Consider the following 23,611-nt stretch of genomic DNA (forward strand, 5'->3'; position numbering starts at 1 on the left):
TCTCTTCTTTATGTTTTATTACCACTGCACAAAGAGGTGAAGTGTCCTGCTAAACGCTTCTAATGACATGTTTTCTTAGGCATCATCTAATGCAGATCTCATTACTGAACTAGAAAAAATATATAATCTTTAGAAAAGGAAAAGTGAATAAAATACAGTAATGCCAAGGGCAGTTTTACTCAGTGACTAATGACAAGGATTTCTACATGAGGTTGTGAATGAGGAGGAGAGGGGTACATATGTGTATGAAGTGATGAACATAGGATGACTGTGAGTCACCAATGTGATAATGAATCTGGGATATAGCTGACTATACCTGTGATAGCAAATTATTAATGCTGTTGAACCTGCTCCTATGGTGACTACACACAATGCAGTCTATATTTCTGATGATTCGGAGTCCACAGAGGTGAACTCATATTGAAAGAGAGAGAGCTGAAGTGGAGACTAAAAATAAGTGGCTTAATTTAACAGACAAAGACAAGCAACAGAAAGAGAATATGTTTAGCTCTGTATATATATAATAAGAAAAGAAGAACTTAACATCAGGGAAAAAAAAAAGCTATATAATAAAATTGATATAACTGTCACAAAGGCAAATGGATATAAAATTGCTGTGAATATTCTGCTAGAAATCAAAGTCTCTAATTAGGAGCTGAGGGATGCTGCTATGCCTTTGCATAGGCTTAAGTGGAGCAAAAGTCTCTGAAATAAGGATCTTCAAATGTAATGTATTGAAGGCCTGCCTACATGATCAAATAGCTCTTTTAGTTCTTATGGTCATAATTAAAATTCCTAGATCCTCTGTGCATGCTACATAAGCAAGAGAGTTACCAGGGATGAATGATTTTTAGGGGTGACAAAACAGGCTCTTCTCAAAAATATATGCTCCAGATTATATTTTAGACAGTGTGCCCGTTCCCTAGTCAAGGAGTCCATACATAGTAAGGATGGACCAGGACTTTCTAGAGTCTTGATCAGTTCACTAACTGGTATTTGGTTGTACTTTATGAAATTATACAGGCAAAGCAAAGCAGATTATTCCATGTGTGCTATTGGAATAAATTTCAGATTTCTGACATTATTTTATTATTATTATTATTACTTTAATTTTATTTTGTAACTTGTATCTGCAGAAGACAATACTGAAAAAGCTGCAGGAAGGGTGGAGCTAGACAGTTTTTAAAAAGAATTCTCACTTCATAAAGCTAAGGAAAATATGAATAGGTAGATAAGGTAATATTTTTTTTTTTTTTTTTTTTTTTTTGTATTTTTTGCTAGGCAGAGTCCAACTGCTGGAAGATGTTTAGAAGAAAGATTTCCCTTTAGGCAGAATATTCCTTTGTGGGATTTCTTCATACCTTATGGAGCTTCTATATGATTCTGTTGCAGGAACATCATTTACTGCCTTGGAGATACTATTGACTGCATTGCTGTAAAGTAAATGTAAAGAACAATTACAAAAAAGTTGCAGCAGTTTGCTCTTACTTCGGTCAATGGTAGGGGTTCTCACAAGTTACAGAGAATCAAGTCTTGGATCTCAAATTAGAGGCACCGGTGGCTTGATCTCGTATGATAATCTGATCTAAGTGAAAATAAAAATTCAAAACTGAAAAATAGACTAATAGCACAATAGCAGTGCATATTTGAGCCACTGGCAAAAGCATAGCTGTAAGACCAGGCACCTGTCAGTATTAGTGGTAACATGCTGACGTGATTGCAAATTGATTTCTACACTTTCATGGGAACTTCTGAAAGCATGAGGCTGAAAACATAGGCTTAAATTCTACTTATAATCTAAGTTCTTCTGTGATTCCTTAGATTTTATTTGAAGATGTATTAAAACAAACATTTAAGCAGAGAGTTACTAATATTATTATAAATAAGTTCTTGATTTTTCAGAATTATATTATATTATAGTGTTCACATGCAGTAGGTTTTGTGATTGGCTGGGACACTGTTACTATCAGAAATCTTTTTCACAATGTTTTCAAGGCCTTGACTTTATACTAATGAAGCTGAGGTAGTGTTGGAGCAGCCATATAAATCCAGAAATTTAACAGTATATTAAACAGGTAGTTTCAGCTTTTTATTTTTACAGCACTACATTTTCAGAAGGTGGTAAATCTATCTTCAGTCATTCATTCCATCTGGAAACAATGCCAAAAATTCTAGAATCAAGTCATTGAAATGTTTCTCTTGATAAAAAAAAATAGAGTATTCAGGAAAAGAACAGGTCTGTTAGAGATAATTTTGAAAGAAATATGAGAAGAAACTACTTAAAAAAAATTGTTAGTGGGTCTACTAAAATTAAGTGACTTATGACTTAATGACTAAGCGTGAATTGTATGTTTTTGTTTTTGTTTTTGTTTTTTAAATTATTCTTATATTTTTAATTCTTCTTATTTAACCACTCCTTTCTAATTTAGAAACCAGTCATTTCATTTGGTGAATAAGAAAAAGGTTATTCTGTTGAATCACTTCCTCCAAAGCAACCTCAGACTACCTTAGAAAGCAACAGGTAGTTCACTGAATGTCATCATAAATTCTACTGCAGGATTTAATTTAAGTTACTGCATTCTTAACAGGTGGTAAAAATAAACTTACTTCTTAAAGTATGGTGACATTGGTAGTAGGGTGATGGTTGGAACAGATGATTTGAAGGTCTTTTCCAACTTTAATGATTCTGTGATTCTATGAAAAGAAACTGGATCAAGACAGTAAATCGTAGCCTTTTCTTTTAATGGATCTCAAAGGAAGTGTCAGGAATTTTTTTTTTTTACTTTTTTTTTTTTTTTTTTTCCCAGGAAGTTTATACTATGCAATTGTTTCTTTGTAGAAAGCTTCTGCTTCAGAGATGTTCAGCTTGAATTTAAACACAGTTTACATGTTAGTCAGTCCAACCCATTTTCAAATCAGGTTTAGCACATACTGAATTAAAGGCATATGTTTAATTTTTTTTTCATTAAATACTGTGCCTTGACTAATGTAGTTTAATCCTAAATTATAAATTTTAAAATCAGAAGACTGTCCTGTAGATTGATATTTCTTTTACGCCATGGACTGTATGCAAATTTTCTTTGTTTCTTTGCTCTTTTGCTTGCCTCACTAAAAGATATTCATGTACTTTTCAGTTTTAACAGCAGTAAAAATAGGCTTAATTTCACCTCTAAGTCCTTTACAGAGTAGTTTACATGAGCAGCACTGCATGTTATCCTTCCTGATGTTTGTGATTTTTTTTCAGAACAGTAGAATCAAAGCAAACTTTGCACAGTCTATTGAATATAATTTATGCACATAGCCAGTAAAGAAAAATCAATGTAAATATGATTTAAATTCTAGTTGCACCCTGGTCTTAAGCTATTTCATTGAATTGAATTAATTGTGGTATTTTTCTTTTACATGTTTCTAGCTTAGATACACTATGATTCTGCTAATATGACTGAATACTACCTGCCTGCAGAGTTAGCTAGACATTTACTATAAAATAAGCATGGTCTAATGGTCAGAATCTGCTTGGGCCAAATGTAAAGAGGAGAAGGCACTTATCTTCATTTTATTATTTTTTTTCCTTCATATTTGCCTATACTAGAACCCTGTTTCATGCAATAACTTCCCTTTCTACAGCCTGCATTCCTCAACTAACAGAGCAGAAGAAGAATTTACTGCTGATAATACTCAAATCTTGTACAGATCATCAGCTGATTGGTGTTAAAGAGAGCCCAGAAGGATGTGAGAATAGATGTAGCTGATTCATGGGAAAATACAGCTTCTAGGAGGAGACAGTGTTATAAGCAAAATCTAGTTAGCTTCTCAGCACACACTGAGAGAAACTGGTTCTTCATAGTAAAGGTGAGAATTCTAGAGAATATGAATTCTGACACTGTCTGTATCCCATGTACTACGTGCATGCTTTGGGGTTCTAATAGCAATGAAAGCAGGTAGTTTGTGTGAAATCAAAATTATCAGCTAGCAACAGTTGTTCATGCAAATTGTTTCTTCTTTCCAGTTCTGACACACTGTTTTCCTTTTTTATTGCAGTTTTCCATTTGTCCCACAAAGTCACTCGGGTGGTTCCGGAGAGTGCTCTGCTGATTGTTCTTGGTCTCGTCCTTGGTGGCATTGTGTGGGCAGCAGACCACATTGCCTCCTTTAAACTTACACCTGATGTATTTTTCTTCTATCTGCTGCCCCCCATTGTTCTGGATGCTGGATATTTTATGCCAAATAGGTTGTTCTTTGGAAATCTTGGTTCCATCCTTTTGTATGCTGTCATTGGGACAGTCTGGAATGCTGCCACAACTGGTTTATCTCTCTACGGTGTCTATCAGACAGGAATAATGGGTAAGTCTGATATGTTAAGGTACAACTGTGAATATTAATGGATGCCAGCTGTCAGAATAGGTTGATACCTTGCAACTTAACAACTCTTTTTAGCAGAAAAATATGATTATAACTGGAGAAATTTGTAATGTTTTTTACCAAATTTCATGATGATCTGAGATCTTTTCTCTGAAGCAATCACTGAAGGGACTTGAACCTGTCTCTCTTGCATTTCCCTGCTCTGAATGTCAGCATACAGTCTCAGGATCAAGCTCAGGATTCATCCTGCTAATGGGTGTCTGGACAAAAATATACTCTGAAGGGCTTGTTTCTTTCTGCTGTGGTAGAAACCTTCAAAGTTACTGTGAAATTGAAATGTCTTTCATCATTCAGATCTAATATTAAGGAAGCAATGGTTGCTAAGTGTGTATGTATGCATGACATCTCTATTTGCTATTCTGAGGCTAGGAACAAAGACTTACAGAACCAAGTAAGATGCATGCAAGATGTAAGGTACATTTTGTCTCAATTGTACTCTACTACAGAATATAAGGATATGGAGAGGCTAGAAGAGGCACAGAAGAGCAATTCTTATTCTCTTCAGCAGATGTGACATGCGCATAAACTATGTATTGCCACTTCAAACAGCAATAATAAACGTATGTGGTTTGCATGTGTTTTGAAATAAGCATCCTATTTATGGTTTGTTTGTTTTTTAGTTTCTGAACTGAAGAAGCTCAAGAACCCTTCCAAGACAAAATGCTCTTAGGTCAGTGAGCTCCAGAAAGTACTTACAGGGTATAGCTGAGTGTTGCTGGGAGCAGCATAAATATAGGGCTCCCGTGCCTGTGCACTTTGCTCATTTGTTCTTGGTAACCAGTTCTTAGTTCCTAGACTGAGAGAGTGGCCCCAACATGTCCAGGTGTGTGATTTATTACATGACAGGCTCAACAGACCAGTCATGGGGCTACTCTCTAACCACAGTTGTGTAAAAATGACTAAGGGCCTTAAATTTTTTGAGGTTGCAGATGTTGCAGAGAACATTCATTCATGAAGAACAGAGATATTATTGGATTGATATAGAAGAAGATAGAGTTTTGCCCCACTTTCCAGCCTGAAAAACTGTCCCTAGCATCAAGAACAGGGAGCAAAATTTGGGGCTGGTGTCTTTGAGCGTACAATTGGGATATCTTGTCCTTATTTGAAAAATCTCTGTCTGGAAGAACTAGACCACAAATGTGGTCATGTGGGATTCCTCTTATTTAACCCTAGATTTTATATCAACATCTATGACAGAGTTACAATACATTTTAGATATTTACCTTACTTCGAGATGAGTCACGTTTTATAATTAATAAATTTTCTTTAGAAGAATCAAAGGTGACTGCAGACCCTCTTGACATCTAGGTAAGCTGTTTTTAGGCATTTTCAGCCTGTAGGCGCAATATTTTGCACCCACAATTTTACATTTATTGTTAAATACAGGTTTGGAGGAATGGTAAAAATGACAATGGGAAATGGAAAAGACATTTTATGTAAATATAATATGTATATATATATAATACATATATATATAATAAACATAAACATCAACATTAAACAAAGGGTACAGTATTAAATGCTGGCATAATTTTCCACATAGTAGTGCTTGATATTGCAAAACATTTGACAAGGATTTCTTTCTTTAAACATCAAAGCTGCTTCTGTTTTGGCAGATTCATGTAACAATTAAAAAATACCACCAATATATTTTTATTAACATCCTTTTATGTAAAATAGAATGAATGATAATTACTTTTAAAAAAAGAAAAGTTGGTAAAAGTCATGAAAGGAAAAACACTGACCTCTGTATGATGTGTTAATTGATATACTATCACTACATGTCTTACCAACAAGGCACACTATAACCTACTAGATTTCTAATTTCTGTTATAAAAAATCCTGTCCCTAATTTAAACTGTGTCATTCTCTGTCAAAAATAAGTAGGTCTTCAAAATATCTCCATGACACAAGCTTAATAATCCACTAAAAGTGTTGTGTTGACCTCCAAGATGTCAGCAAGATCTGAGCACCACACTTTGTGAAAAGCCTTGCTGTTTTTACTTGTTTGATGAAGATAGGGGAATGCCGAGTTACTCATTTTTTAGGAGAGTTCATAGTAGACTCTGTTTGATTTTCTAAGAAATATTTTTGTTTCTATGCCACTTCTCCTATAACTGGAGTGAATAACATTAAAAGTAATATATTTAATATGTTGGAATGTGTAACCACTATAGACTAAGAGGTACTGAAAAAAAATACTTTCAACTTTACCATGAATTGGCGTATAATCTTTTACTTAATACTGACCATCAATATGAGAGTGGTTAGTCCAAATTAAATTACATAGATTTCTTACATAAACTAATATAAAAACAGATCTTAGTTTGCATTCAACCTCCTTACAGACACTAATTTACAGAAGAGAAATAGAGAGGGTGATAACAAAGAAATTTTTCCTTAGAAGTGAAGTAAAATGTCCAACACCTTAACTATTAATAAACAGTCATACTAGTCTGCTTTCACAGGATACAAAGAAGAATCTAATACTAAAGCTTATGGTTGATTGCACTTACTCTATCTGCTGTAAAACTAACACATGCAGCGCTACTATAGAACTGGAATAATTGTGGTTGAGTCTAATGCTTAGAATTCTTTTTTCCCTGTACAATCTAGGTCATCACAGCAATTGTGTTGAGTATGTGTGGGAGTCTTAAATTGGGCACAGCAAACTTACCTTGCTCAGGTGTCACTGTTGGCAGCTAGTTACTCCAGACTCCAGTGAGCTGGAGGAAGAAATGGCCATGTATCACTTGTAGATAACTTTTATTATTAGTCTAACTACAAGTCTCATTTAGCAACCCCATGCTTCTTGACACTGTTTTGTAGGAGTTACAGATGTGTCCCAACTTCTCCATAAATATTTGCTTTCTAGCTTTGCAGCTCTTCAAAGAATGTACCAATGATTATAATTGGTAACATATAAAAAAGATAAGCAATCTCAGTGAGCCAATTTATTTTAAAAGCTTATGTTCTATTGTACCCTGATACCTGATAGTTATAGTCATTGGGCTTGTCCTTCCTTAAGCATGGCAGAAAAGGACAATGCTTGATGGAATCCTTATTTAGGTTTAGGTTCAAGGCTGTTCTCAGAAATTTTGGCACAGATTTCATCTCACTGCTTCAACTACCCTCTCACACACAAAAACATGGAAAGATTCAGTCCTCATTCGCAGCCCCATATTTCCAAATGTGAACAAGACTATCTCTGTTTTTGAAAATATTAAGTAGTTATATGTCTGTGCAAACTTTTCAGGGCCTTACCAAGGTCACTGGGAGAATATGTTTTTCTGCAGCTCTCCCAGATTATTGTCCACTATTGTGTACCCCAGGGTGTTCTCTAGTCCTATCTCTGGCTTCCCATGTCCTTCTCTTGAGTAAATACGCTTATATATTTAGTAACAAAAATATTTGGAATCAAGTTTCTCCTCCAATTACTTTCTAAAGATTAAACATTCTGAAAAATTATCTTGTAAGAGTTCTTACTAGGGGAGTGGCCATGTTGTTCTGGAAATACTTCACAGGCAATTCTAATCTTTTGTCTAGGGCTACAGGTTCTTCATTGTCTGACTCATTCTTCCAAATAATTTAATCAGATCAATTTCTCCCCAAACTTTATAAATTATGCCTGATACCACTGTCTATTAACTTTAGGTGTGGGCCTCTACACTGTGTTCACATGAATGAAATCTGAACATATTCCTTTTTTATTCTTCCTCATATAATTTTGGACTTCATCACCTCTTAGTGAACCTTGTTTCCCCCTCCATCTACTAATGAACACAGAAGATTTTTTCCTGTTCTCTACCCTTGAAGAAATCTGTTCCTCAGATAAAAAGGGCTGAGATCTCACTTTTGATTGCATGAAGACAGTAAATTTTGCAATACCTTCAGGCAGTTGTGTAAAGCCATCTTTGTGGCTTTCCCTTTTTTGTTACTTTTAAAGTGATAGTGATGCATGTCTCATTCTTTTTGCATATATTTCCTGTTTCCATAGCTGACCAAATTAACCTTAATAACTAAAGATAAAAAATAATAATAAATACTGTGTTCCTTTGTCACCAGATCCTTGTAGTTCCAAAACCTTTGAAATCATTGCCAAAAAACACCATTTGAAATTTCTCATAGGCTACAATACAAACATATTGAGATTATACATTTTAGATATTCATCTGTTTCTATGGTCCACTTGCAGACAATTTAATAATGGCCTCATGGATCATAATTTGGGAAAATCTGGTTCAACTGCAGCTGTCAATACATGTATATTTGACTAAGGAAGCCAGAAGTGCTGCTTAACTGCACTGAGTGTATTTATTAGTGTAGCAGTCACTTAGTGAGCAAGAATAAGATTTGGCCTGAAGTGGCATGAAGTATTTTGGAACATTTACTTCAGGAATACTAGTATATTTTTCTAGACACCTTGTCAGTTCTCAGTTATTCTAAGATAATTTACTTAAGTTAGATTAAAAATATGGCACATAAATACAACATCAGTGTAGATCTGGAAACACTTATTTCAGGTGCCTTGCCATAAGAATAGGGCTGTATTGGATCCAGAATCAACTCTGAGCTGGATGAGACAATTCTGGATCCAACAAATCTTGTGGAACACAAGGTTAACACCATGACGAACATGTTAAGTAGCATATATGCCATGCTGCCCAGTTAGTGACTTAGTATTTTCAAGGATTTTGCATTATGTGTAATATAACAGTCTGTCATTACTTCATTACTACCGATAATGAAGAACTGACTCTGCTTATACTTTGCTTACTTTGTTTTTGAAGGCCACCTGGATAGTGGACTGATGGACTTCCTCCTGTTTGGCAGCTTAATTGCAGCTGTGGATCCTGTAGCAGTTCTGGCAGTGTTTGAAGAAGTCCATGTCAATGAAGTTCTATTCATCATTGTTTTTGGAGAATCTCTTCTGAACGATGCTGTAACTGTGGTAAGTAAATTAATATATCCCAGCATCATCCTAACTCTACAGTATTTTTGTTGTTGTTGTTGGTGGTGGTGGTAGTTTTTTTCTCTTCTCTGAAGTGCATACCTACTCATGGGCTAGTCTAACCTAATTCATGGTGTTCTCTGTTTTGCTTACAAACATGATATTGCAAAGATTTTATATTCAAACATGAAAGCTATTTGGAGCCTGTAAGCCACATAATAAGAATATTCCTTCATAATGTTCTTCATAATAAGAACATTTGGAGCCTCTAAGTCACATTCCTGGGTTAGATGGGGACAATAACATTTAAAACAAGATTTCAGGTATATATATTTGTTTGTTTGTTTGTTGTTGTTGTTGTTTTCCTTTCCTATTTTAAGTATAACTTTCATGATTTACCAAAATTATCTCTCAGGATTTTTTAAAAATATAAATAGTCTTTTGCCTATTTTCGTTATGTCTTTAATCATATGCATACCCTGGATACAGATTTGGGAGAAGTGCTTGTGCCTGTTGCTTCTCTTTTACTCCAGTCAGGTGTTTATCAAAGAGATTAATAACAAAGACACAGTTTGGGGGGGAAATGGTGAGACATTTAAAAAAGTTTCAGGTTTGTTTTGTTTTGGTAACATGTTAGCTTCTGTTTGTTTTTTTTTTTTTTAATTTTTTTTGGTTTGTTTGGTTTTTTTTTGTTTTTCCATTTAGAGAGAAAAGAAAAATAGACTTAAAACAATCCCAATTTTCTACTCATGTTTTTATTTTAATCGAAATAACTTTTCTTGTAAATTTTTTCTCAGAATAAAATAGCTGCCGGTTCTGTATTACAATCCTAGTGGACAGAGGACCAGTAAGTCTGATGGCAGAAAGCTGCTGTGAAATTGAGTTGTTATACACCTTCAGTTCTCTTCTTGCTTCATCTCCTATCCTCTCTCCTGTGTATCTCCAGAGGAGGATATGATATGTCCACCAGTCTCAGTGACTTAATTTTTTGCATCCCAGACACTGCAACATCACTGGCAGCAGACTTACAATGACACTGAGTTTGAAAATGTCATTTGGGGCCTCCAGAAAAAAAATAATTGCCTTTAGATATCAATGTCATTAGTGCTTTGCAGGTATTTCCAGAAACAAATATTAAATAGAAACAAATATCAGTTCTTGATGAACTGATACATCGACATCATTTGTTTTCAGAAGGAAATGAGTTTTTGCTACTGTGAAATGAATAAAAACAGTAACTTTATAATTTATTTTAAAAAAGTTTGATTGCTTGTTGAAAAGATTTTAGAAGAGAACAGTAAGCAAGAACAAGAGAAAGCATAGCCTATGAGCAAGTTTGAAACAATTAGCGTTGTTTACATTGAATAAGGGAATATTGGAGGATGGAAAAAAATGATCGTGTGGCATTTTTTAAACTTAAATATGTTATAGACAGTTGTCACAGAAGAAGAAAGTATGCATAAATGTGAAAGAAATGGTAAATATGGTGAGAATTAATGAGTTTAGCTGCAACAACAAAAGCTGAGAAAGCCATAGAAAGTTCTCCATCACCGACGGTCTTTAAGAATAAGATAGACAAGCACCTGTCAGGAATGATGCTCATACAAACTTCTTCAAAGCAGGGAATGGATGACTTCTTTACTTGCAGCACTACCAATTTTTGAAAAGCTTTAGTAGAATTATTATAGTTTATTCTCTTTTATGTTCAACATATTTCTTTTATGTTAAACCGACTTCAATCCAGTATCTTATTAACATCTTATTATCTTGTTAACTGCTGCCCTGGACTTCCCAAGGGCAGACTTTGAACTGTTCAGGACACTTGCAGGGATGGTCTCTTGGAAGTCACTTCTGAAGTGCAGAGGGGTCCAAGCAGTTTGGACACTCCTCAAGATGGGAGTCTTCAAGGTGCAGGAGGAGGCTGTCCCCATTGCTGTAAGATGAGCCGATGGGGAAGAAGAGCAGCATGGCTGAACAGGGAACTTTTGCTAAGACTCCAGGAGAAAAAAAGGGTTTACCTCCTATGGAAGAAAGGACAGACAACTTGAGAAGAGTACAAGGAGCTTGCTAGCATATGCAGAGAAAAAAAACAGAAAGGCTAAAGTCCACCGTGAGCTCAACCTGACCACTGTGGTAAAAGTTAACAAAAAATGTTTTTACAGATATCTTAACAGTAAGAGAAAGGCCAAGGAGAGTCTCCATCCTTTGGAGACTGGATGCAGCAGGGAACTGACTACTGAGAGTAAGGAAAAGGCTGAGATTCTCAATGCCTTCTTTACATCTGCCTTTACTAGTCAGACCAGTTATCCTTGGGGTACTCAGCATCCCAACCTGGAAGTCTGGGACAGGGAGCAGAAAAAAACCCCACAGTTCAGGTGGAAACATCGAGAGACCTGCTGCTCCACCTGGACTGTCACAAGTTCATGGAGCCAGATGGGATCCACCCGAGGGTGATGAGGGTTCTGGAGGATGTGCTTGGCGAACCTCTTTCCATCATCTATCAGTGGTCATGGTCAACCAGAGAGGTGCCAGATGACTGGAGACTTGCTAATATGACACCAATCTATAGGAAGAGTCATAAGGAGGATGTGGGGAACTACAGGCCTGTCAGCCTGACCTCGGTGCCAGGAAAGGTGACAGAACAGGTCATCTTGTGTGCAATCACACAGCATATTGGGAACAACTGGGGGATCAGGCCCAGCCAGCATGGGTTCATGAAACACAAGTCCTGCCTGACCAACCTCATTGCCTTTTACGACCAGGTGACCTGCCTGGTGGATGAGGTAAAGGCCGTTGACATAGTCTGCCTAGACTTCAGCAAGGCCTTTGACATGGTCTTCCACAGTATTCTTCTGGAAAAGCTGGCAGCCCATGGCTCGGACATGCACACTCTTTGCTGGGTTAAAAACTGACTGGATGGTTGGGCCCAGAGAGTGGTGGTGAATGGTGTGAAATTCATCTGGCAACTGGTCACAAGTGGTGTTCCCCAGGGGTCAGTGTTAGGGCCCATCTTCTTTAATATCTTTATTGATGATTTGGATGAGGGAATTGAGTGTACCTTCGGTAAGTTTGCAGACAACACCAAGTTGGGGGGAAGTGTCAATCTGCTGAATGCTAGGAAGGCTCTGCAGAAGGACCAGGACAGGATGGGTCAATGAGCAGAGGCCAGTAGGATGAATTTCAACAAAACCAAGTGCCGGGTCCTGCACTTTGGTCACAACAACTCCATGCAATGCTACAGGCTTGGGGCAAAGTGACTAGAAAGCTGTGCAGAGGAAGAGGAATCGGGGGGTGTTGGCTAATGCTTGGCTGAACATGAGCAAGCAGTGTGCCCAGGTGGCCAAGAAGACCAACAGCATCCTGGGTTGGATCAGGAATAGTGCAGCCAGTAGGCCTAGGGAGGTGATCATTCCCCTGTACTCTGCTCTGATAAGGCTGCACCTCAAGTACTGTGTTCAGCTTTGGGCCCCTCACTACAAGAAGGACATTGAGGCCCTGGAACATGCCCAGAGAATGGCTACAAAGCTGGTTGAAGGGCCTGGAACAAAAGTCCTGTGAGGAGCAGCTGAGGGATTGTTTAGTCTGGAGAACAGAAGGCTCAGGAGAGACCTTATTGCTCTCTACAACTACCTGAAAGGAAGGTGTGGGGATCTGGGGGTCATCTTCTTCTCGCAGATAACTAGCAATAGAGGGAATGGGCTAAAGTTGTGCTGGAGGGCTTAGGTTGGAAATTAGGAGAAATGTCTTCTCAGGAAGAGTAGTTAGACAATGGAACGGATTGCCCAGGGAAGTGGTGGAATCACTATCACTGGGGGTTTTTAAGGATAGGTTGGAGGTGGTACTTAGGGTCACAGTTTGGTGGACATAATATTGGTGGTAGGGTGATGGTTTGACCAGATAATCTTGAAGGTCTTTTCCAACCTTAACAATTCTATGATTCTATGATTCTATGATTGTTATAATCTCACTATCTTATTTATCTTATGCAGACAAAAAGAAAATATTCTGCCAAACGCTTGAATTTTAGAATGAGAAGTGACTTAGAAAACCCACAGGCACATAGATGTAACAATGCTTCTAAAATATAAAAATTGTATTTAAATAAGAAATGGAAAGGATTTTGTTGTGTTGGGATTTTTCTTTCTTTCTGTTCCCCTGCATCTTTTCCATTTTGCAAAATTAAAAAAATCTGCAAAATCTCTTTACACAAAATTTCCCTCAGTCTTCATAATTTTAGAATTCATAATGTTGGGGCCCCTAATGAGATGTTTTTAATAGGCTTAATTCAGGAACAAATACTAAGTCAATCTACTTTTCTTTTCAGGTGCTGTACAATGTGTTTGAAAAATTTGTTGAACTAGGACCAGAGAATGTGACGGGGATTGAATGTGTCAAAGGCATAGGTGGGTAGAATTGAATTTGGTATCATATCACTGATGTACATATGCAGACTTTTAAGCCAAATATTATTATGCTATCATAAACTGTTTTTTTTTTCAGCACTTAGCCTTGTCACTTGCATTGCCACGTTCCTGTGGCATATATGAAGAAGATGAATCTGTAAGAATGTTTTCAGAAAATAAATAAGTGAACATTCCTGAACATTTGTGAAACTCAGTCAGATATGTTTTCTTCTGAAGAGAATTAACAGATGTGGAGTTCAGCTGTTAAGACCACCAGACTTGAGAGCTATTCATATTTTCTTTGAATTTTATAACATGTCCTTAGTTCCAGCCCACAACTTTTCTTCATTCTATGAAAGCTGATCTTGCGTATATGCTTTCTTACTCCTCATCATAGTGATTAACATCAATTAATGTTTGTCAGTAGCTGTCAAGCAATGTTATCTGCATAAAATTTTTGTTACTCTTTCCAGTTCTAAGCATGATAAGCTACTACATTATCTTATGAATCAATGTGCTAACAGAGACTTTGGCATAATCCATAACATGCTTTTTGAAAAACATTTGTTTATGGAACAGTGGGAAAAGAATTGTTCAAAGAAATTCTGTGGGCTTTGAATAAGCCTAAAATGATGATGCTGAACAGAAAATAATAAATAAATAAATAAATATATTTTTTTTTTCTACAGGATGCTGAGAGTGCTCTGTTCCCCTACCAAGTGCTCAAAAGAATTCATTTTGTTGCATTTTAGAAATTATTTTTGAAGTGTCCTCCAAAATTTTCTGATTTGCTGGCCTTACAATAGAAGAAGAACTAGTTCAAAACTTTTTTTTTATTTTTTATTTTTTCTTTTTTGTATTTCAGCGTCATTCTTTGTGGTGAGCCTGGGTGGGACACTGGTTGGCATTTTGTTTGCATTCCTGCTCTCATTGGTCAGCCGCTTCACCAAGCATGTTAGAATCATTGAACCTGGATTCGTGTTTATTATTTCCTACCTGTCCTACCTCACAGCAGAGATGCTTTCTCTTTCTGCTATCCTTGCGTAAGTCCCTTTTTATTGTTGTCTGTGAAGGGGCTGAGAAGGGAATATATTTTCTGTAAACACTAAAAGGAAGACCAAAATTATATAGGGTGGCTACAGAAAGTGACATTTACCAAGTTTATGCTGAATATTACTATCTTCACACTTCAGTAGATTATAATTTGCAAATACCATCATTATTCATCTTCAAAAAGGAATGCAAATTTTCCAGTATTTGCTGTGCAACATGATAATATCTTTGTCAAAATACTTATTTGATTCTTTCCTCTTTGTTGTTAATAATATTTCCATAATTAACAGTTGTCCATTCTCCATGATTTGTATGTAAAACAATACTTTTCTAAGGCATTCTATGACAGATATTATCTGCTGCTTTCACTTTCTGGACTGTTCTCTTTAGGTCTGCCTAAACTTTGTTTTAGCTTGAGTACCTCTGTGTCATTGTAGATGTTCCAGTGAGTATATTCAATATTTGAAATTCCTACTGCAAACAGTTTAAGCTTCTAGCTAATGTAAACAAGAATTAAACTTTTGCATGTAAAACAGCATCGTATCCTGAAAAACAGAAGAAACTGAGGTCTTTTATGATCTAATTAAATGCTGTCTTCAGACTTTTGGGGGTCACCTCAGGATGAATGTTTGAGATGTGCTTTTTAACCAGATTAGACAGTAGAATAGCATCCAAGTGTATTTTTCTTTTTTCATAGAAATTAACGGTGAGTTTTTATCACTGTGTGACAGACTAGATAGAAATAATATTAAAAGTTACAAGTATTTTCTGAACAATTGTTTTTTCTTTTCTTTTCTTTTTTCTTTTTTTTTTTTTTTTTTTGTTCCCCTCTCTTCCCCCTCCAGGATAACTTTCTGTGGCATTTGCTGTCAGAAATATGTCAAGGCTAACATATCTGAACAATCTTCTACAACTGTAAGGTATACCATGAAAATGTTGGCCAGTGGAGCAGAAACTGTTATCTTCATGTTCCTAGGAATTTCAGCTGTAGATCCAGCTATCTGGACATGGAATACAGCTTTTATACTGTTGACTCTGGTATTCATCTCTGTATATAGAGTCATTGGTAAGGGGATGATCTTCTTCTTTGACTTGCATTAAGTTGTTGATATATATTCTTTTGAAAAAAAAAAAAAGTGTTTTGAATTCTAGGTTGATACTTTTTAAAACATTCCATTCATTTCAGATGAATTATGGTTCTTGTCAAGTTAGGAAGGTAGATTTTGTAGAACAATCATATACATCATATGTTGGAAATAGTAGGATTTCACTTTTGTGAGGACATGACTAGCCCAGTGGTTAACATTAATCACATAATGGCTAACTTTTATTGATGCAGCACATAGGATTGGCAAAATCTCCCAATGAAATGGACTTTGTTCTATAACTTACAGCCTATCAAAAAAAACTTGTGTCCTGTCAGCCATCTCTTTTCTTCAGCTCCTTCAATTTGGAAATAAAGAGATTGTCTTAAGCTAGTTTTATGGTTGACTTCAGGTTTGAGACACACAGTGATGTAAGACCATATACAATTACACATAAGGTTCTTTGGCTTAAGAATAATTCCCAGTGACTGGTGAAAAGCTGAGTAAATAAGACTGTGGCATGTAGGGATTACCCCCTGTCAATGTACTGGGTTTATATTTGAAATGCTTGCAAACATTTAAAAATACCAGTGATGATTTGTCTATGTAGTTTTATAATTTAATCACTGTCTTGTGTAATAGCAAAGAGCTTAAAACAGCCAAAGAGGGATAGAATTCAGTACTTCTAGAGAATGATTTTTTATTATTTACATCACTCTGTATTTTGTATATGTACTTACACCTAGGAAAAAAAAAAAAAAAAAAAAAAAAAAAACAGGTTAGTTTGGCTGTTTATCTTGAATACCTGACTTAAATAAAAGCTGAAGCATCTATCTAGTTGACAGGCTTCCTAGACTCATATTCATATTCTGATTACAGACTCCTGGGCTGAAGAAAGGCTTAGCCACATGGCCTCCTTTCTAAATAACTTGTAACCGTTGTTAAATTAGCCACCACTCAGTAGCTGCAGATATGTGTAGGGTGCTTAAACAAATTTTCACTTTCTTAAATTTGTTATTTGTTGTATTTCTAGAATTAGTGGTTAAGAATCCTGTAATAAGTGTGAGCGCTAATTAAACAGTTAATATTCAGCAATGACAATATGTATCCATGAAAGTAATTAAGCTTAGAGATTGATAAGTTACTAAAGACCTGATGATATTGGGCCTTACATAATTACAACTCTCATGCCCTCAGAGGAGTCAGATTGGTGACATGAATTAATTTTGAAGGTCCCCTTCACCACAGGCCTTACAACCTCAAAGTTCTCTAAAAACAGAAGGATTTCTTTTGCTCTGGCTAGCAGACCTAGCCTGCTGTAGTGCAATGCACATGCTGTACCACTCTCAGGACTGGTGAAGTAGCTTTCCTTCTGTATGGTGGGAGCTCTGGGAGACATTGTGATTTCTAGAGCTTTAGGTCTCCTACAGTAGGCAGCATCTCACCTGAAGTCCTGAAGACAATGTGAGCATATAAATACAACCCTGCATAAGGCAATTTTTGGTATGATTTGTAAACAGTACCACATCTTGTCCCTAAATCAATGGTTTTTCAACACATTTCTTGTTTTGTTAAAATACCCTGTGTATATCATTTACTACAGTAATAGAAATTGTATTTCTTCTCAAATGTTAATTTCAAAGGATGGCACATAGCAGAATTTCACTTTCAGTGCCTGTTCCAGAGGAACAAAAATTCTTGCCTCATACCAATGGACAGCATTCTCAGAAGGGTTGCTGGATCAAAGAAGAAGATTCATCTAACTCCTTTGGCTAAATGTGAAGGGGAAGGTACCGAGTGGACCCAGCCCTCTCGTCAGTGTTGTAATGGAGAGGGAGATGTCGAGGGTGTAGAAAATTTGTTACAAAATCATATTGCTGGTATTGGTTCTGTTACACATTGTTGAGATACTGACATTTCATAAGAGTATTTCTAGACACGCTGGCATTTGTTTTTTGTAGGTGTAGTTATACAGACATGGATTCTTAACCACTACCGAATGGTCCAGCTGGAGATAATAGACCAGGTGGTGATGTCTTATGGTGGACTACGTGGAGCAGTTGCTTTTGCTCTGGTTGCACTTCTGAATGTGGATATAGTGAAAGAAAAAAACCTGTTTGTCAGCACAACTATCATTGTTGTGTTTTTTACTGTTATTTTCCAGGTAATTCAAATTCCTAAGCATGCTTTTTGCAAGGAAAAGGAGTCTATCAAAAGTACTGAATGGTTAGAACAGTTCCTAGCTGAAGGTTGCATATTGTTTCACTGAACTGGAAGCATAATTGACTTTGTAATTTTAGTAACAAAGATCCTATTTTATGTTTTCATACAGTACCACAAGAGACAAAAGACAATTTTCTCTGTGCTAAAAAATGTTCAGTCTTGGCTGATTGGTATTAATAGTGCTCAAGTTAATATCTGATTAAGCATCCTTCACCTCATGTGAATAACTATAGGGAACAGTCCTTTTTACTGGTGAATACATTCATTAAGTTGATCTACTGGAGCCTTAATCCTTGTTTTAAAACATAAAAGTAAACAGTGGAGTAAGAAAGCATTCAGACAAAATAGTAATTTCTGGATGAAAAAAAAACATGAACTTAAAAGGAGATGTGTCACTCCGTGATGCTTGGAAGTCTTCTCAAATTTATTAAAAAATTAATTGTGATCACAAACTACTGACACGTGCAGAAAACACCACATTCATTAGTATATGAAATTTTTACAGCTTTCCACTACTGTATTTTTCTATATGGAAGATATGTTTTTTTGACTGCTGTTGTCTTTTCAATGTAACATGAGATGAAGATACTTCATTATTTTACCTCTGAATGGGAAAGGGATCAAACGGGGATGTAAGAGAAAAGCCATATACATGTACAAAACTGTTTCTCTTTAACACTGTACAGCTTGAGTCTAAGTCAATTCCTAAGTATTATCATTTTCATTGCCCAGGGATTGACAATCAAACCTTTGGTACAGTGGCTGAAAGTGAAGAAAACTGAACACAGAGAGCCAAAACTAAATGAGAAACTTCATGGCAGGGTAAGATCCTTGTAAACAATGTTGTGGTGTCCTTTGAATTCTTACAGAATGCCTTAAGAGAAAAAAAAAATACATATATATATATATATTAAAGAAAAATTGGTTTTGAAAAGGAAGAGGCAATTATATTGAAATTTGAAGAGGAAAATCCTTCAATTTTTTCAAAAATGTTTATGTAGGCTATAATGTATCTTCAGATCAAGTCCAGTGCGGGAATACTCAACTGAAGGTTCTCTTCTGGGGCTGAAAGCACTGGGGAAACAGATGTAATAACAGTCTTTCTAAAAGAGTAAGACATTTGCTAGGGCAAAGCATGTGGAAGTAAGTTTATTTGTCTTAAATACTCTGTATTCATGGAAAAAAACTGACTTTGCAGTGTTCATATGACAAATAATTCCAGGTTAATGGTAATATTTTTTGTTCAATTTGAATGGTATGTGTACCTATATTTCTCTAACCTTTGAAAAGATTTTGAAATATAAGCCCATGATCTCTTCCAGTTCACTTTCACACAGCATTATAAAATTATATTCAGTAAATGAAAACATAAATTTTCAATACTAATATAGGTTTAAGGTCATAAGACTATAAGACATTTTGCATGATCTTCTTTGATTCATAAACTCTTCAGATTTATAAAGCTATGTTGTTATTAAGCATTTTAACACTTGTAGTATGTTAACACTTGTATAAGCTTCTAATCTTTTCTGTTTTCAAGCTGAAGGTTACCTAAAGGGAATCAATAACTTAGTAATGGACAGGTTTTGTTTCTGAGGAATTATTTTAAAGACTACTGAATAACTGTGTTACACTTTTGCTATCCAGCAGAAAAGCTGTTTACAGACTGGGTATTTATCCAGAAATACAATTTTGATATTTACTTGACAGTCAGTATTCTACCCCCAGGAATATAATTTTTCTGCTTTCATGGGATATACCTCTACATCTCTGTAAGTAGAATAGGCTGAACAGTAACATTAATCCTAGCACTGTATATAGCTGTATATACTGATTCACCACCATGTTCTAGCACATATTGTCTCAGGAGGTACAGCACTTCTAGAGCTGTAAAAGTTGCAGCCTTTAGAGAGAGGGAGCACTGTCCATTCTCAGAGCATATGAGGGAGGCACATAATTTGTAATATCATTTTCACCACTTTCATGTCAGATGTCTTCTGAAACAGTAGTTAGTAGTATATTCAGGAATAATCCATATCACACACTCTAAAACCATTGGGCTGTAGATTTTGTTGTAAGTCCAGTATTCAGAGTGAAATGTTAACAACTGTATAAAGAAAAAGATCAAATTCTACCTGCAGCTGCCTTGACTTGAATCAAAAGTTATAAACCTCAGGATTGCTATCAGCCATGTGATAAAAAAATCCAGTATAGGATTCTGCCCTGGATATAAAAAAAATGACTCCTACTCCTACTCTCACGGAAGTACAGATGTTGAAAAGTCTAAAAAGAAACACTAAAGAAAGTTTTCAACAGACAATCATCAGGACTAATAATAGCTCATTACTTTACAGGGCAGAAGTGAAGATGGTAAAATGAGTTGATAAAGAGGCTTAAAATTCAATGTTAATAAAGTAGAAACTGAAGTACCTTCTTACTAAGACCCTTGAAGTTAAGAGTAGTTAGTAAATTTGCAAAGATCTGATTAGAAAACTCAGGGCCTTTGAAGAAAGGCATCCGTATGCCTTTTAGCATTTCATCCGTATGCCTAGTTAGCATTTCTCTAAATAGGGAAAAAAATCTGCTTAGCAGCAATAAAATTATTCTGCATAGCCACCTGTTCTAACCTGACATATATTGAGATTTTTTCTCATTATGCCTTTAATTTTTTTGTGATATGAATTCCACTTTTATTTTTCTAGGCTTTTGATCACATCCTTTCTGCTATAGAAGACATCTCTGGACAAATAGGACATAATTATCTAAGAGACAAGTAAGCAGTAAATAACTTGTAATGTTTGAAATACTGCTAGAAAATCTCTGTAAAATAGGACTTTTTAAGCCTGTGGATTGAGGGACAGCAAACATGTCAAGTGTAGTTTAAAAGGTTATACATTGAAAACACAGCAGCTAATAAGAAACTTTATTTTCATCCCCTAAAACTGGAATCTTTTCTTTCTTTGCTACAAGTTCAGATTAGGTGTATGCAAAGGACTCTCAGTTAACATCTGATGAGATTCTCTCAAGGTTTGAGAACTGGCTATTTGTATAGAATTTAATCTAAAACAATGTTGTTTTTTTTTTTTTTTTTTTCTCTGTGAATACCCCATTTCATGAGCATTTTCTGTGTGGGGAAACAGTAATAAACTCAAATACTATTGTGCTAGTTCTTTTTTCTATTTCTACTAAGGATGGGTTCAATACCTCTAAAAGGGGTTGCAGAGAGCCCTTGAAATTGATTCATATGATTCATTTAAGCCTACTAGTTTGAAACCAATAATGAAAATTATTGATCTTTTCCATTCTCCTCTGTTTATCCATCTACAGGGAAGCAAACTTACTCAGATAAAAGATACAGATGCCATTTTCTTTAAACTACATGTGAAATGTTACCAATGTGATGGCAGGCTTCCCTAAAATAGATGAATTAATGTGAAAAAAAGTTCATTAAATCTGGATATCTTTAACAGCATTATAAGGGTCAGGCTGTTACTGTCTCCCTGGATTTAGGTTATTTCATAGGTACAGACACTCAGTTCTGACTCACTAATGTCCTGAACTGAGTCAATATCAGTTCTGATTAGTTCCAGTCCAGAAGGCATGCAGTTGTGTTAGCCTTCTGCAGAGCTCTCCTCTATGTCTTATTGAGAAGCTGATAGCTTCGGTTTAGCACTATACTCATGCAGGTATAGTGGTATACAGCTTCTAGTTGGGAGCTAGATTGCATTTAGCTATTTGTGAGCTCAAGCAGAATTGCTCACCTTTCTGTACCCAGTTACAGGGAGAGTTGCCTTCATTTCTTTTTTTTTTTTTTTTTTTTTCCTTTTTTTCGTCTAGTTTAATTCTGAAGTAGACTATGTATGTGTATATACAAGTTTATGCTCATACAAAGTGAGAAGGCTTGGATAGTCCAACAGTTTGAGGCAAGCCAAGAAACTCATCATTTGATTTATCCCACCATAATACCTACATTTACTCATGTGAGATAATACATATTTATTCTGATCTGTATTCATTTATGCAGTGGAAAATTCTTATTATACATTCCAAATAGAACATCCTCTTTCTTTTGATAATTTTAATCTTCAGCTTAGTTTTTGGGAATTAATTTCAGAAGATTACAATGCAGGGGAATGCATCTTCAGGTTTGAACAACTTACCGTCTTGAAGATGGGGCTAAATATTAATAAAGTGGCAGATTAGTGTTTGAATTCTTATATAGTAGAAAGTAATTTGCTTTAAGTAATGAGGAAGAGTAGCTCTCAGTTGAGTGTGTGGTAATCTATTTTGAATGTGACCATGTTAAGTCTTCTATTGGACTACATGTACATGAAAATACTCTTCCTCAAAGAAGTGACAATCCACTGCATTTTCACTGATGTGATAGCCTGATGTAGATACTGATTTTCAGATCTTCTGATAAATAATTATCAGTTCTGTGAACATAATGTTCAACAAAGATATTTTAACTATGAGAATAAAAAAAAATATAATCTCAAAATTGCCATTGGGCAAGACGGACAGGATCACTTTGAAAAGTGGTTGGTCTCCAAAGTTGCCTCACACACATTAGAAAAAATCTCAAGGAAGGTTGAAGAGAATCTCAAAAACAGCTTTAATTTTCTAGATCCCAAATATGAAATGGCAGATGCCATACTATCAGACAATCTTGGAAGACTATATCACAGAAAATACACATTACTTTTATCCCCCAGACTACCAAATGGCATGAATAAGGCCCTCCGCCAGTGCTTTGGGAAAGGCGCTGCTATGAGCTGCCTTTCTAGGCTGGTTGTCCTACAATACAGTTGGGGAAAAGCAGATTCCTTTCCAAAGGAGGAAATAAACTTAAACTTTTAGAATGAAGCTATTAACTATAGAAGTAAATAATCAGAAGAAGAAAATAATTTAACATGATCTCCCTGAGTAAAAAATGTCCTAGTGACTCTGAAATGGGACACTGTAACCATAGCACTGTTGCTGCTGTACTATAATTGGGTAAGTAAACCTATTAAATGTTTTGTGACAGCGGCATAACTCTGTAACAGGCTTTTCCTTAACTTTCTTTAGCTGCTATTTCAAAACCTTCAAAACAAAATCCCTCACTTGCTATGCTCAGTATTTGCTAAAAGTGCTTAGCTCATTAAAAAATATATAATAATTTATGCTAAACTAAAAATGTTGTGATTCTAAAATTGCTTGTTGCCATTAACATGGTTTGTTTAAATTATTAGGTGGTCCAATTTTGATAGGAAATTCCTCAGTAAAGTACTGATGAGAAGGTCTGCTCAAAAATCAAGAGACCGGATCCTTAATGTTTTCCATGAACTCAACTTGAAGGATGCGATTAGCTATGTGGCTGAGGTACTTTTTCTCACATTGTAGCTTCCTTTCCTTTCCTTTCCTTTCCTTTCCTTTCCTTTCCTTTCCTTTCCTTTCCTTTCCTTTCCTTTCCTTTCCTTTCCTTTCCTTTC

General features: G+C 35.8%; 1 protein-coding gene across 4 annotated transcripts in view; it reads left to right on the forward strand.

Moving 5' to 3' along the window:
- SLC9A3 (solute carrier family 9 member A3) overlaps positions 1 to 23,611 on the forward strand; it is a 50,255-nt gene that overhangs the window by 15,565 nt on the left and 11,079 nt on the right. For all 4 annotated transcript variants that reach the window (XM_035319277.1, XM_035319280.1, XM_035319278.1 and 1 more), the window contains exons 2-10: positions 4,042 to 4,344; positions 9,213 to 9,373; positions 13,698 to 13,776; positions 14,642 to 14,819; positions 15,675 to 15,895; positions 17,876 to 18,078; positions 18,870 to 18,959; positions 20,840 to 20,910; positions 23,372 to 23,501. In XM_035319277.1, the coding sequence (XP_035175168.1) occupies positions 4,042 to 4,344; positions 9,213 to 9,373; positions 13,698 to 13,776; positions 14,642 to 14,819; positions 15,675 to 15,895; positions 17,876 to 18,078; positions 18,870 to 18,959; positions 20,840 to 20,910; positions 23,372 to 23,501 (1,436 nt within the window). The remainder of the gene's footprint in view (positions 1 to 4,041; positions 4,345 to 9,212; positions 9,374 to 13,697; positions 13,777 to 14,641; positions 14,820 to 15,674; positions 15,896 to 17,875; positions 18,079 to 18,869; positions 18,960 to 20,839; positions 20,911 to 23,371; positions 23,502 to 23,611) is intronic.

The sequence above is a fragment of the Oxyura jamaicensis genome, chromosome 2, assembly GCF_011077185.1.
Source record: "Oxyura jamaicensis isolate SHBP4307 breed ruddy duck chromosome 2, BPBGC_Ojam_1.0, whole genome shotgun sequence".
NCBI lineage: Eukaryota > Metazoa > Chordata > Aves > Anseriformes > Anatidae > Oxyura > Oxyura jamaicensis.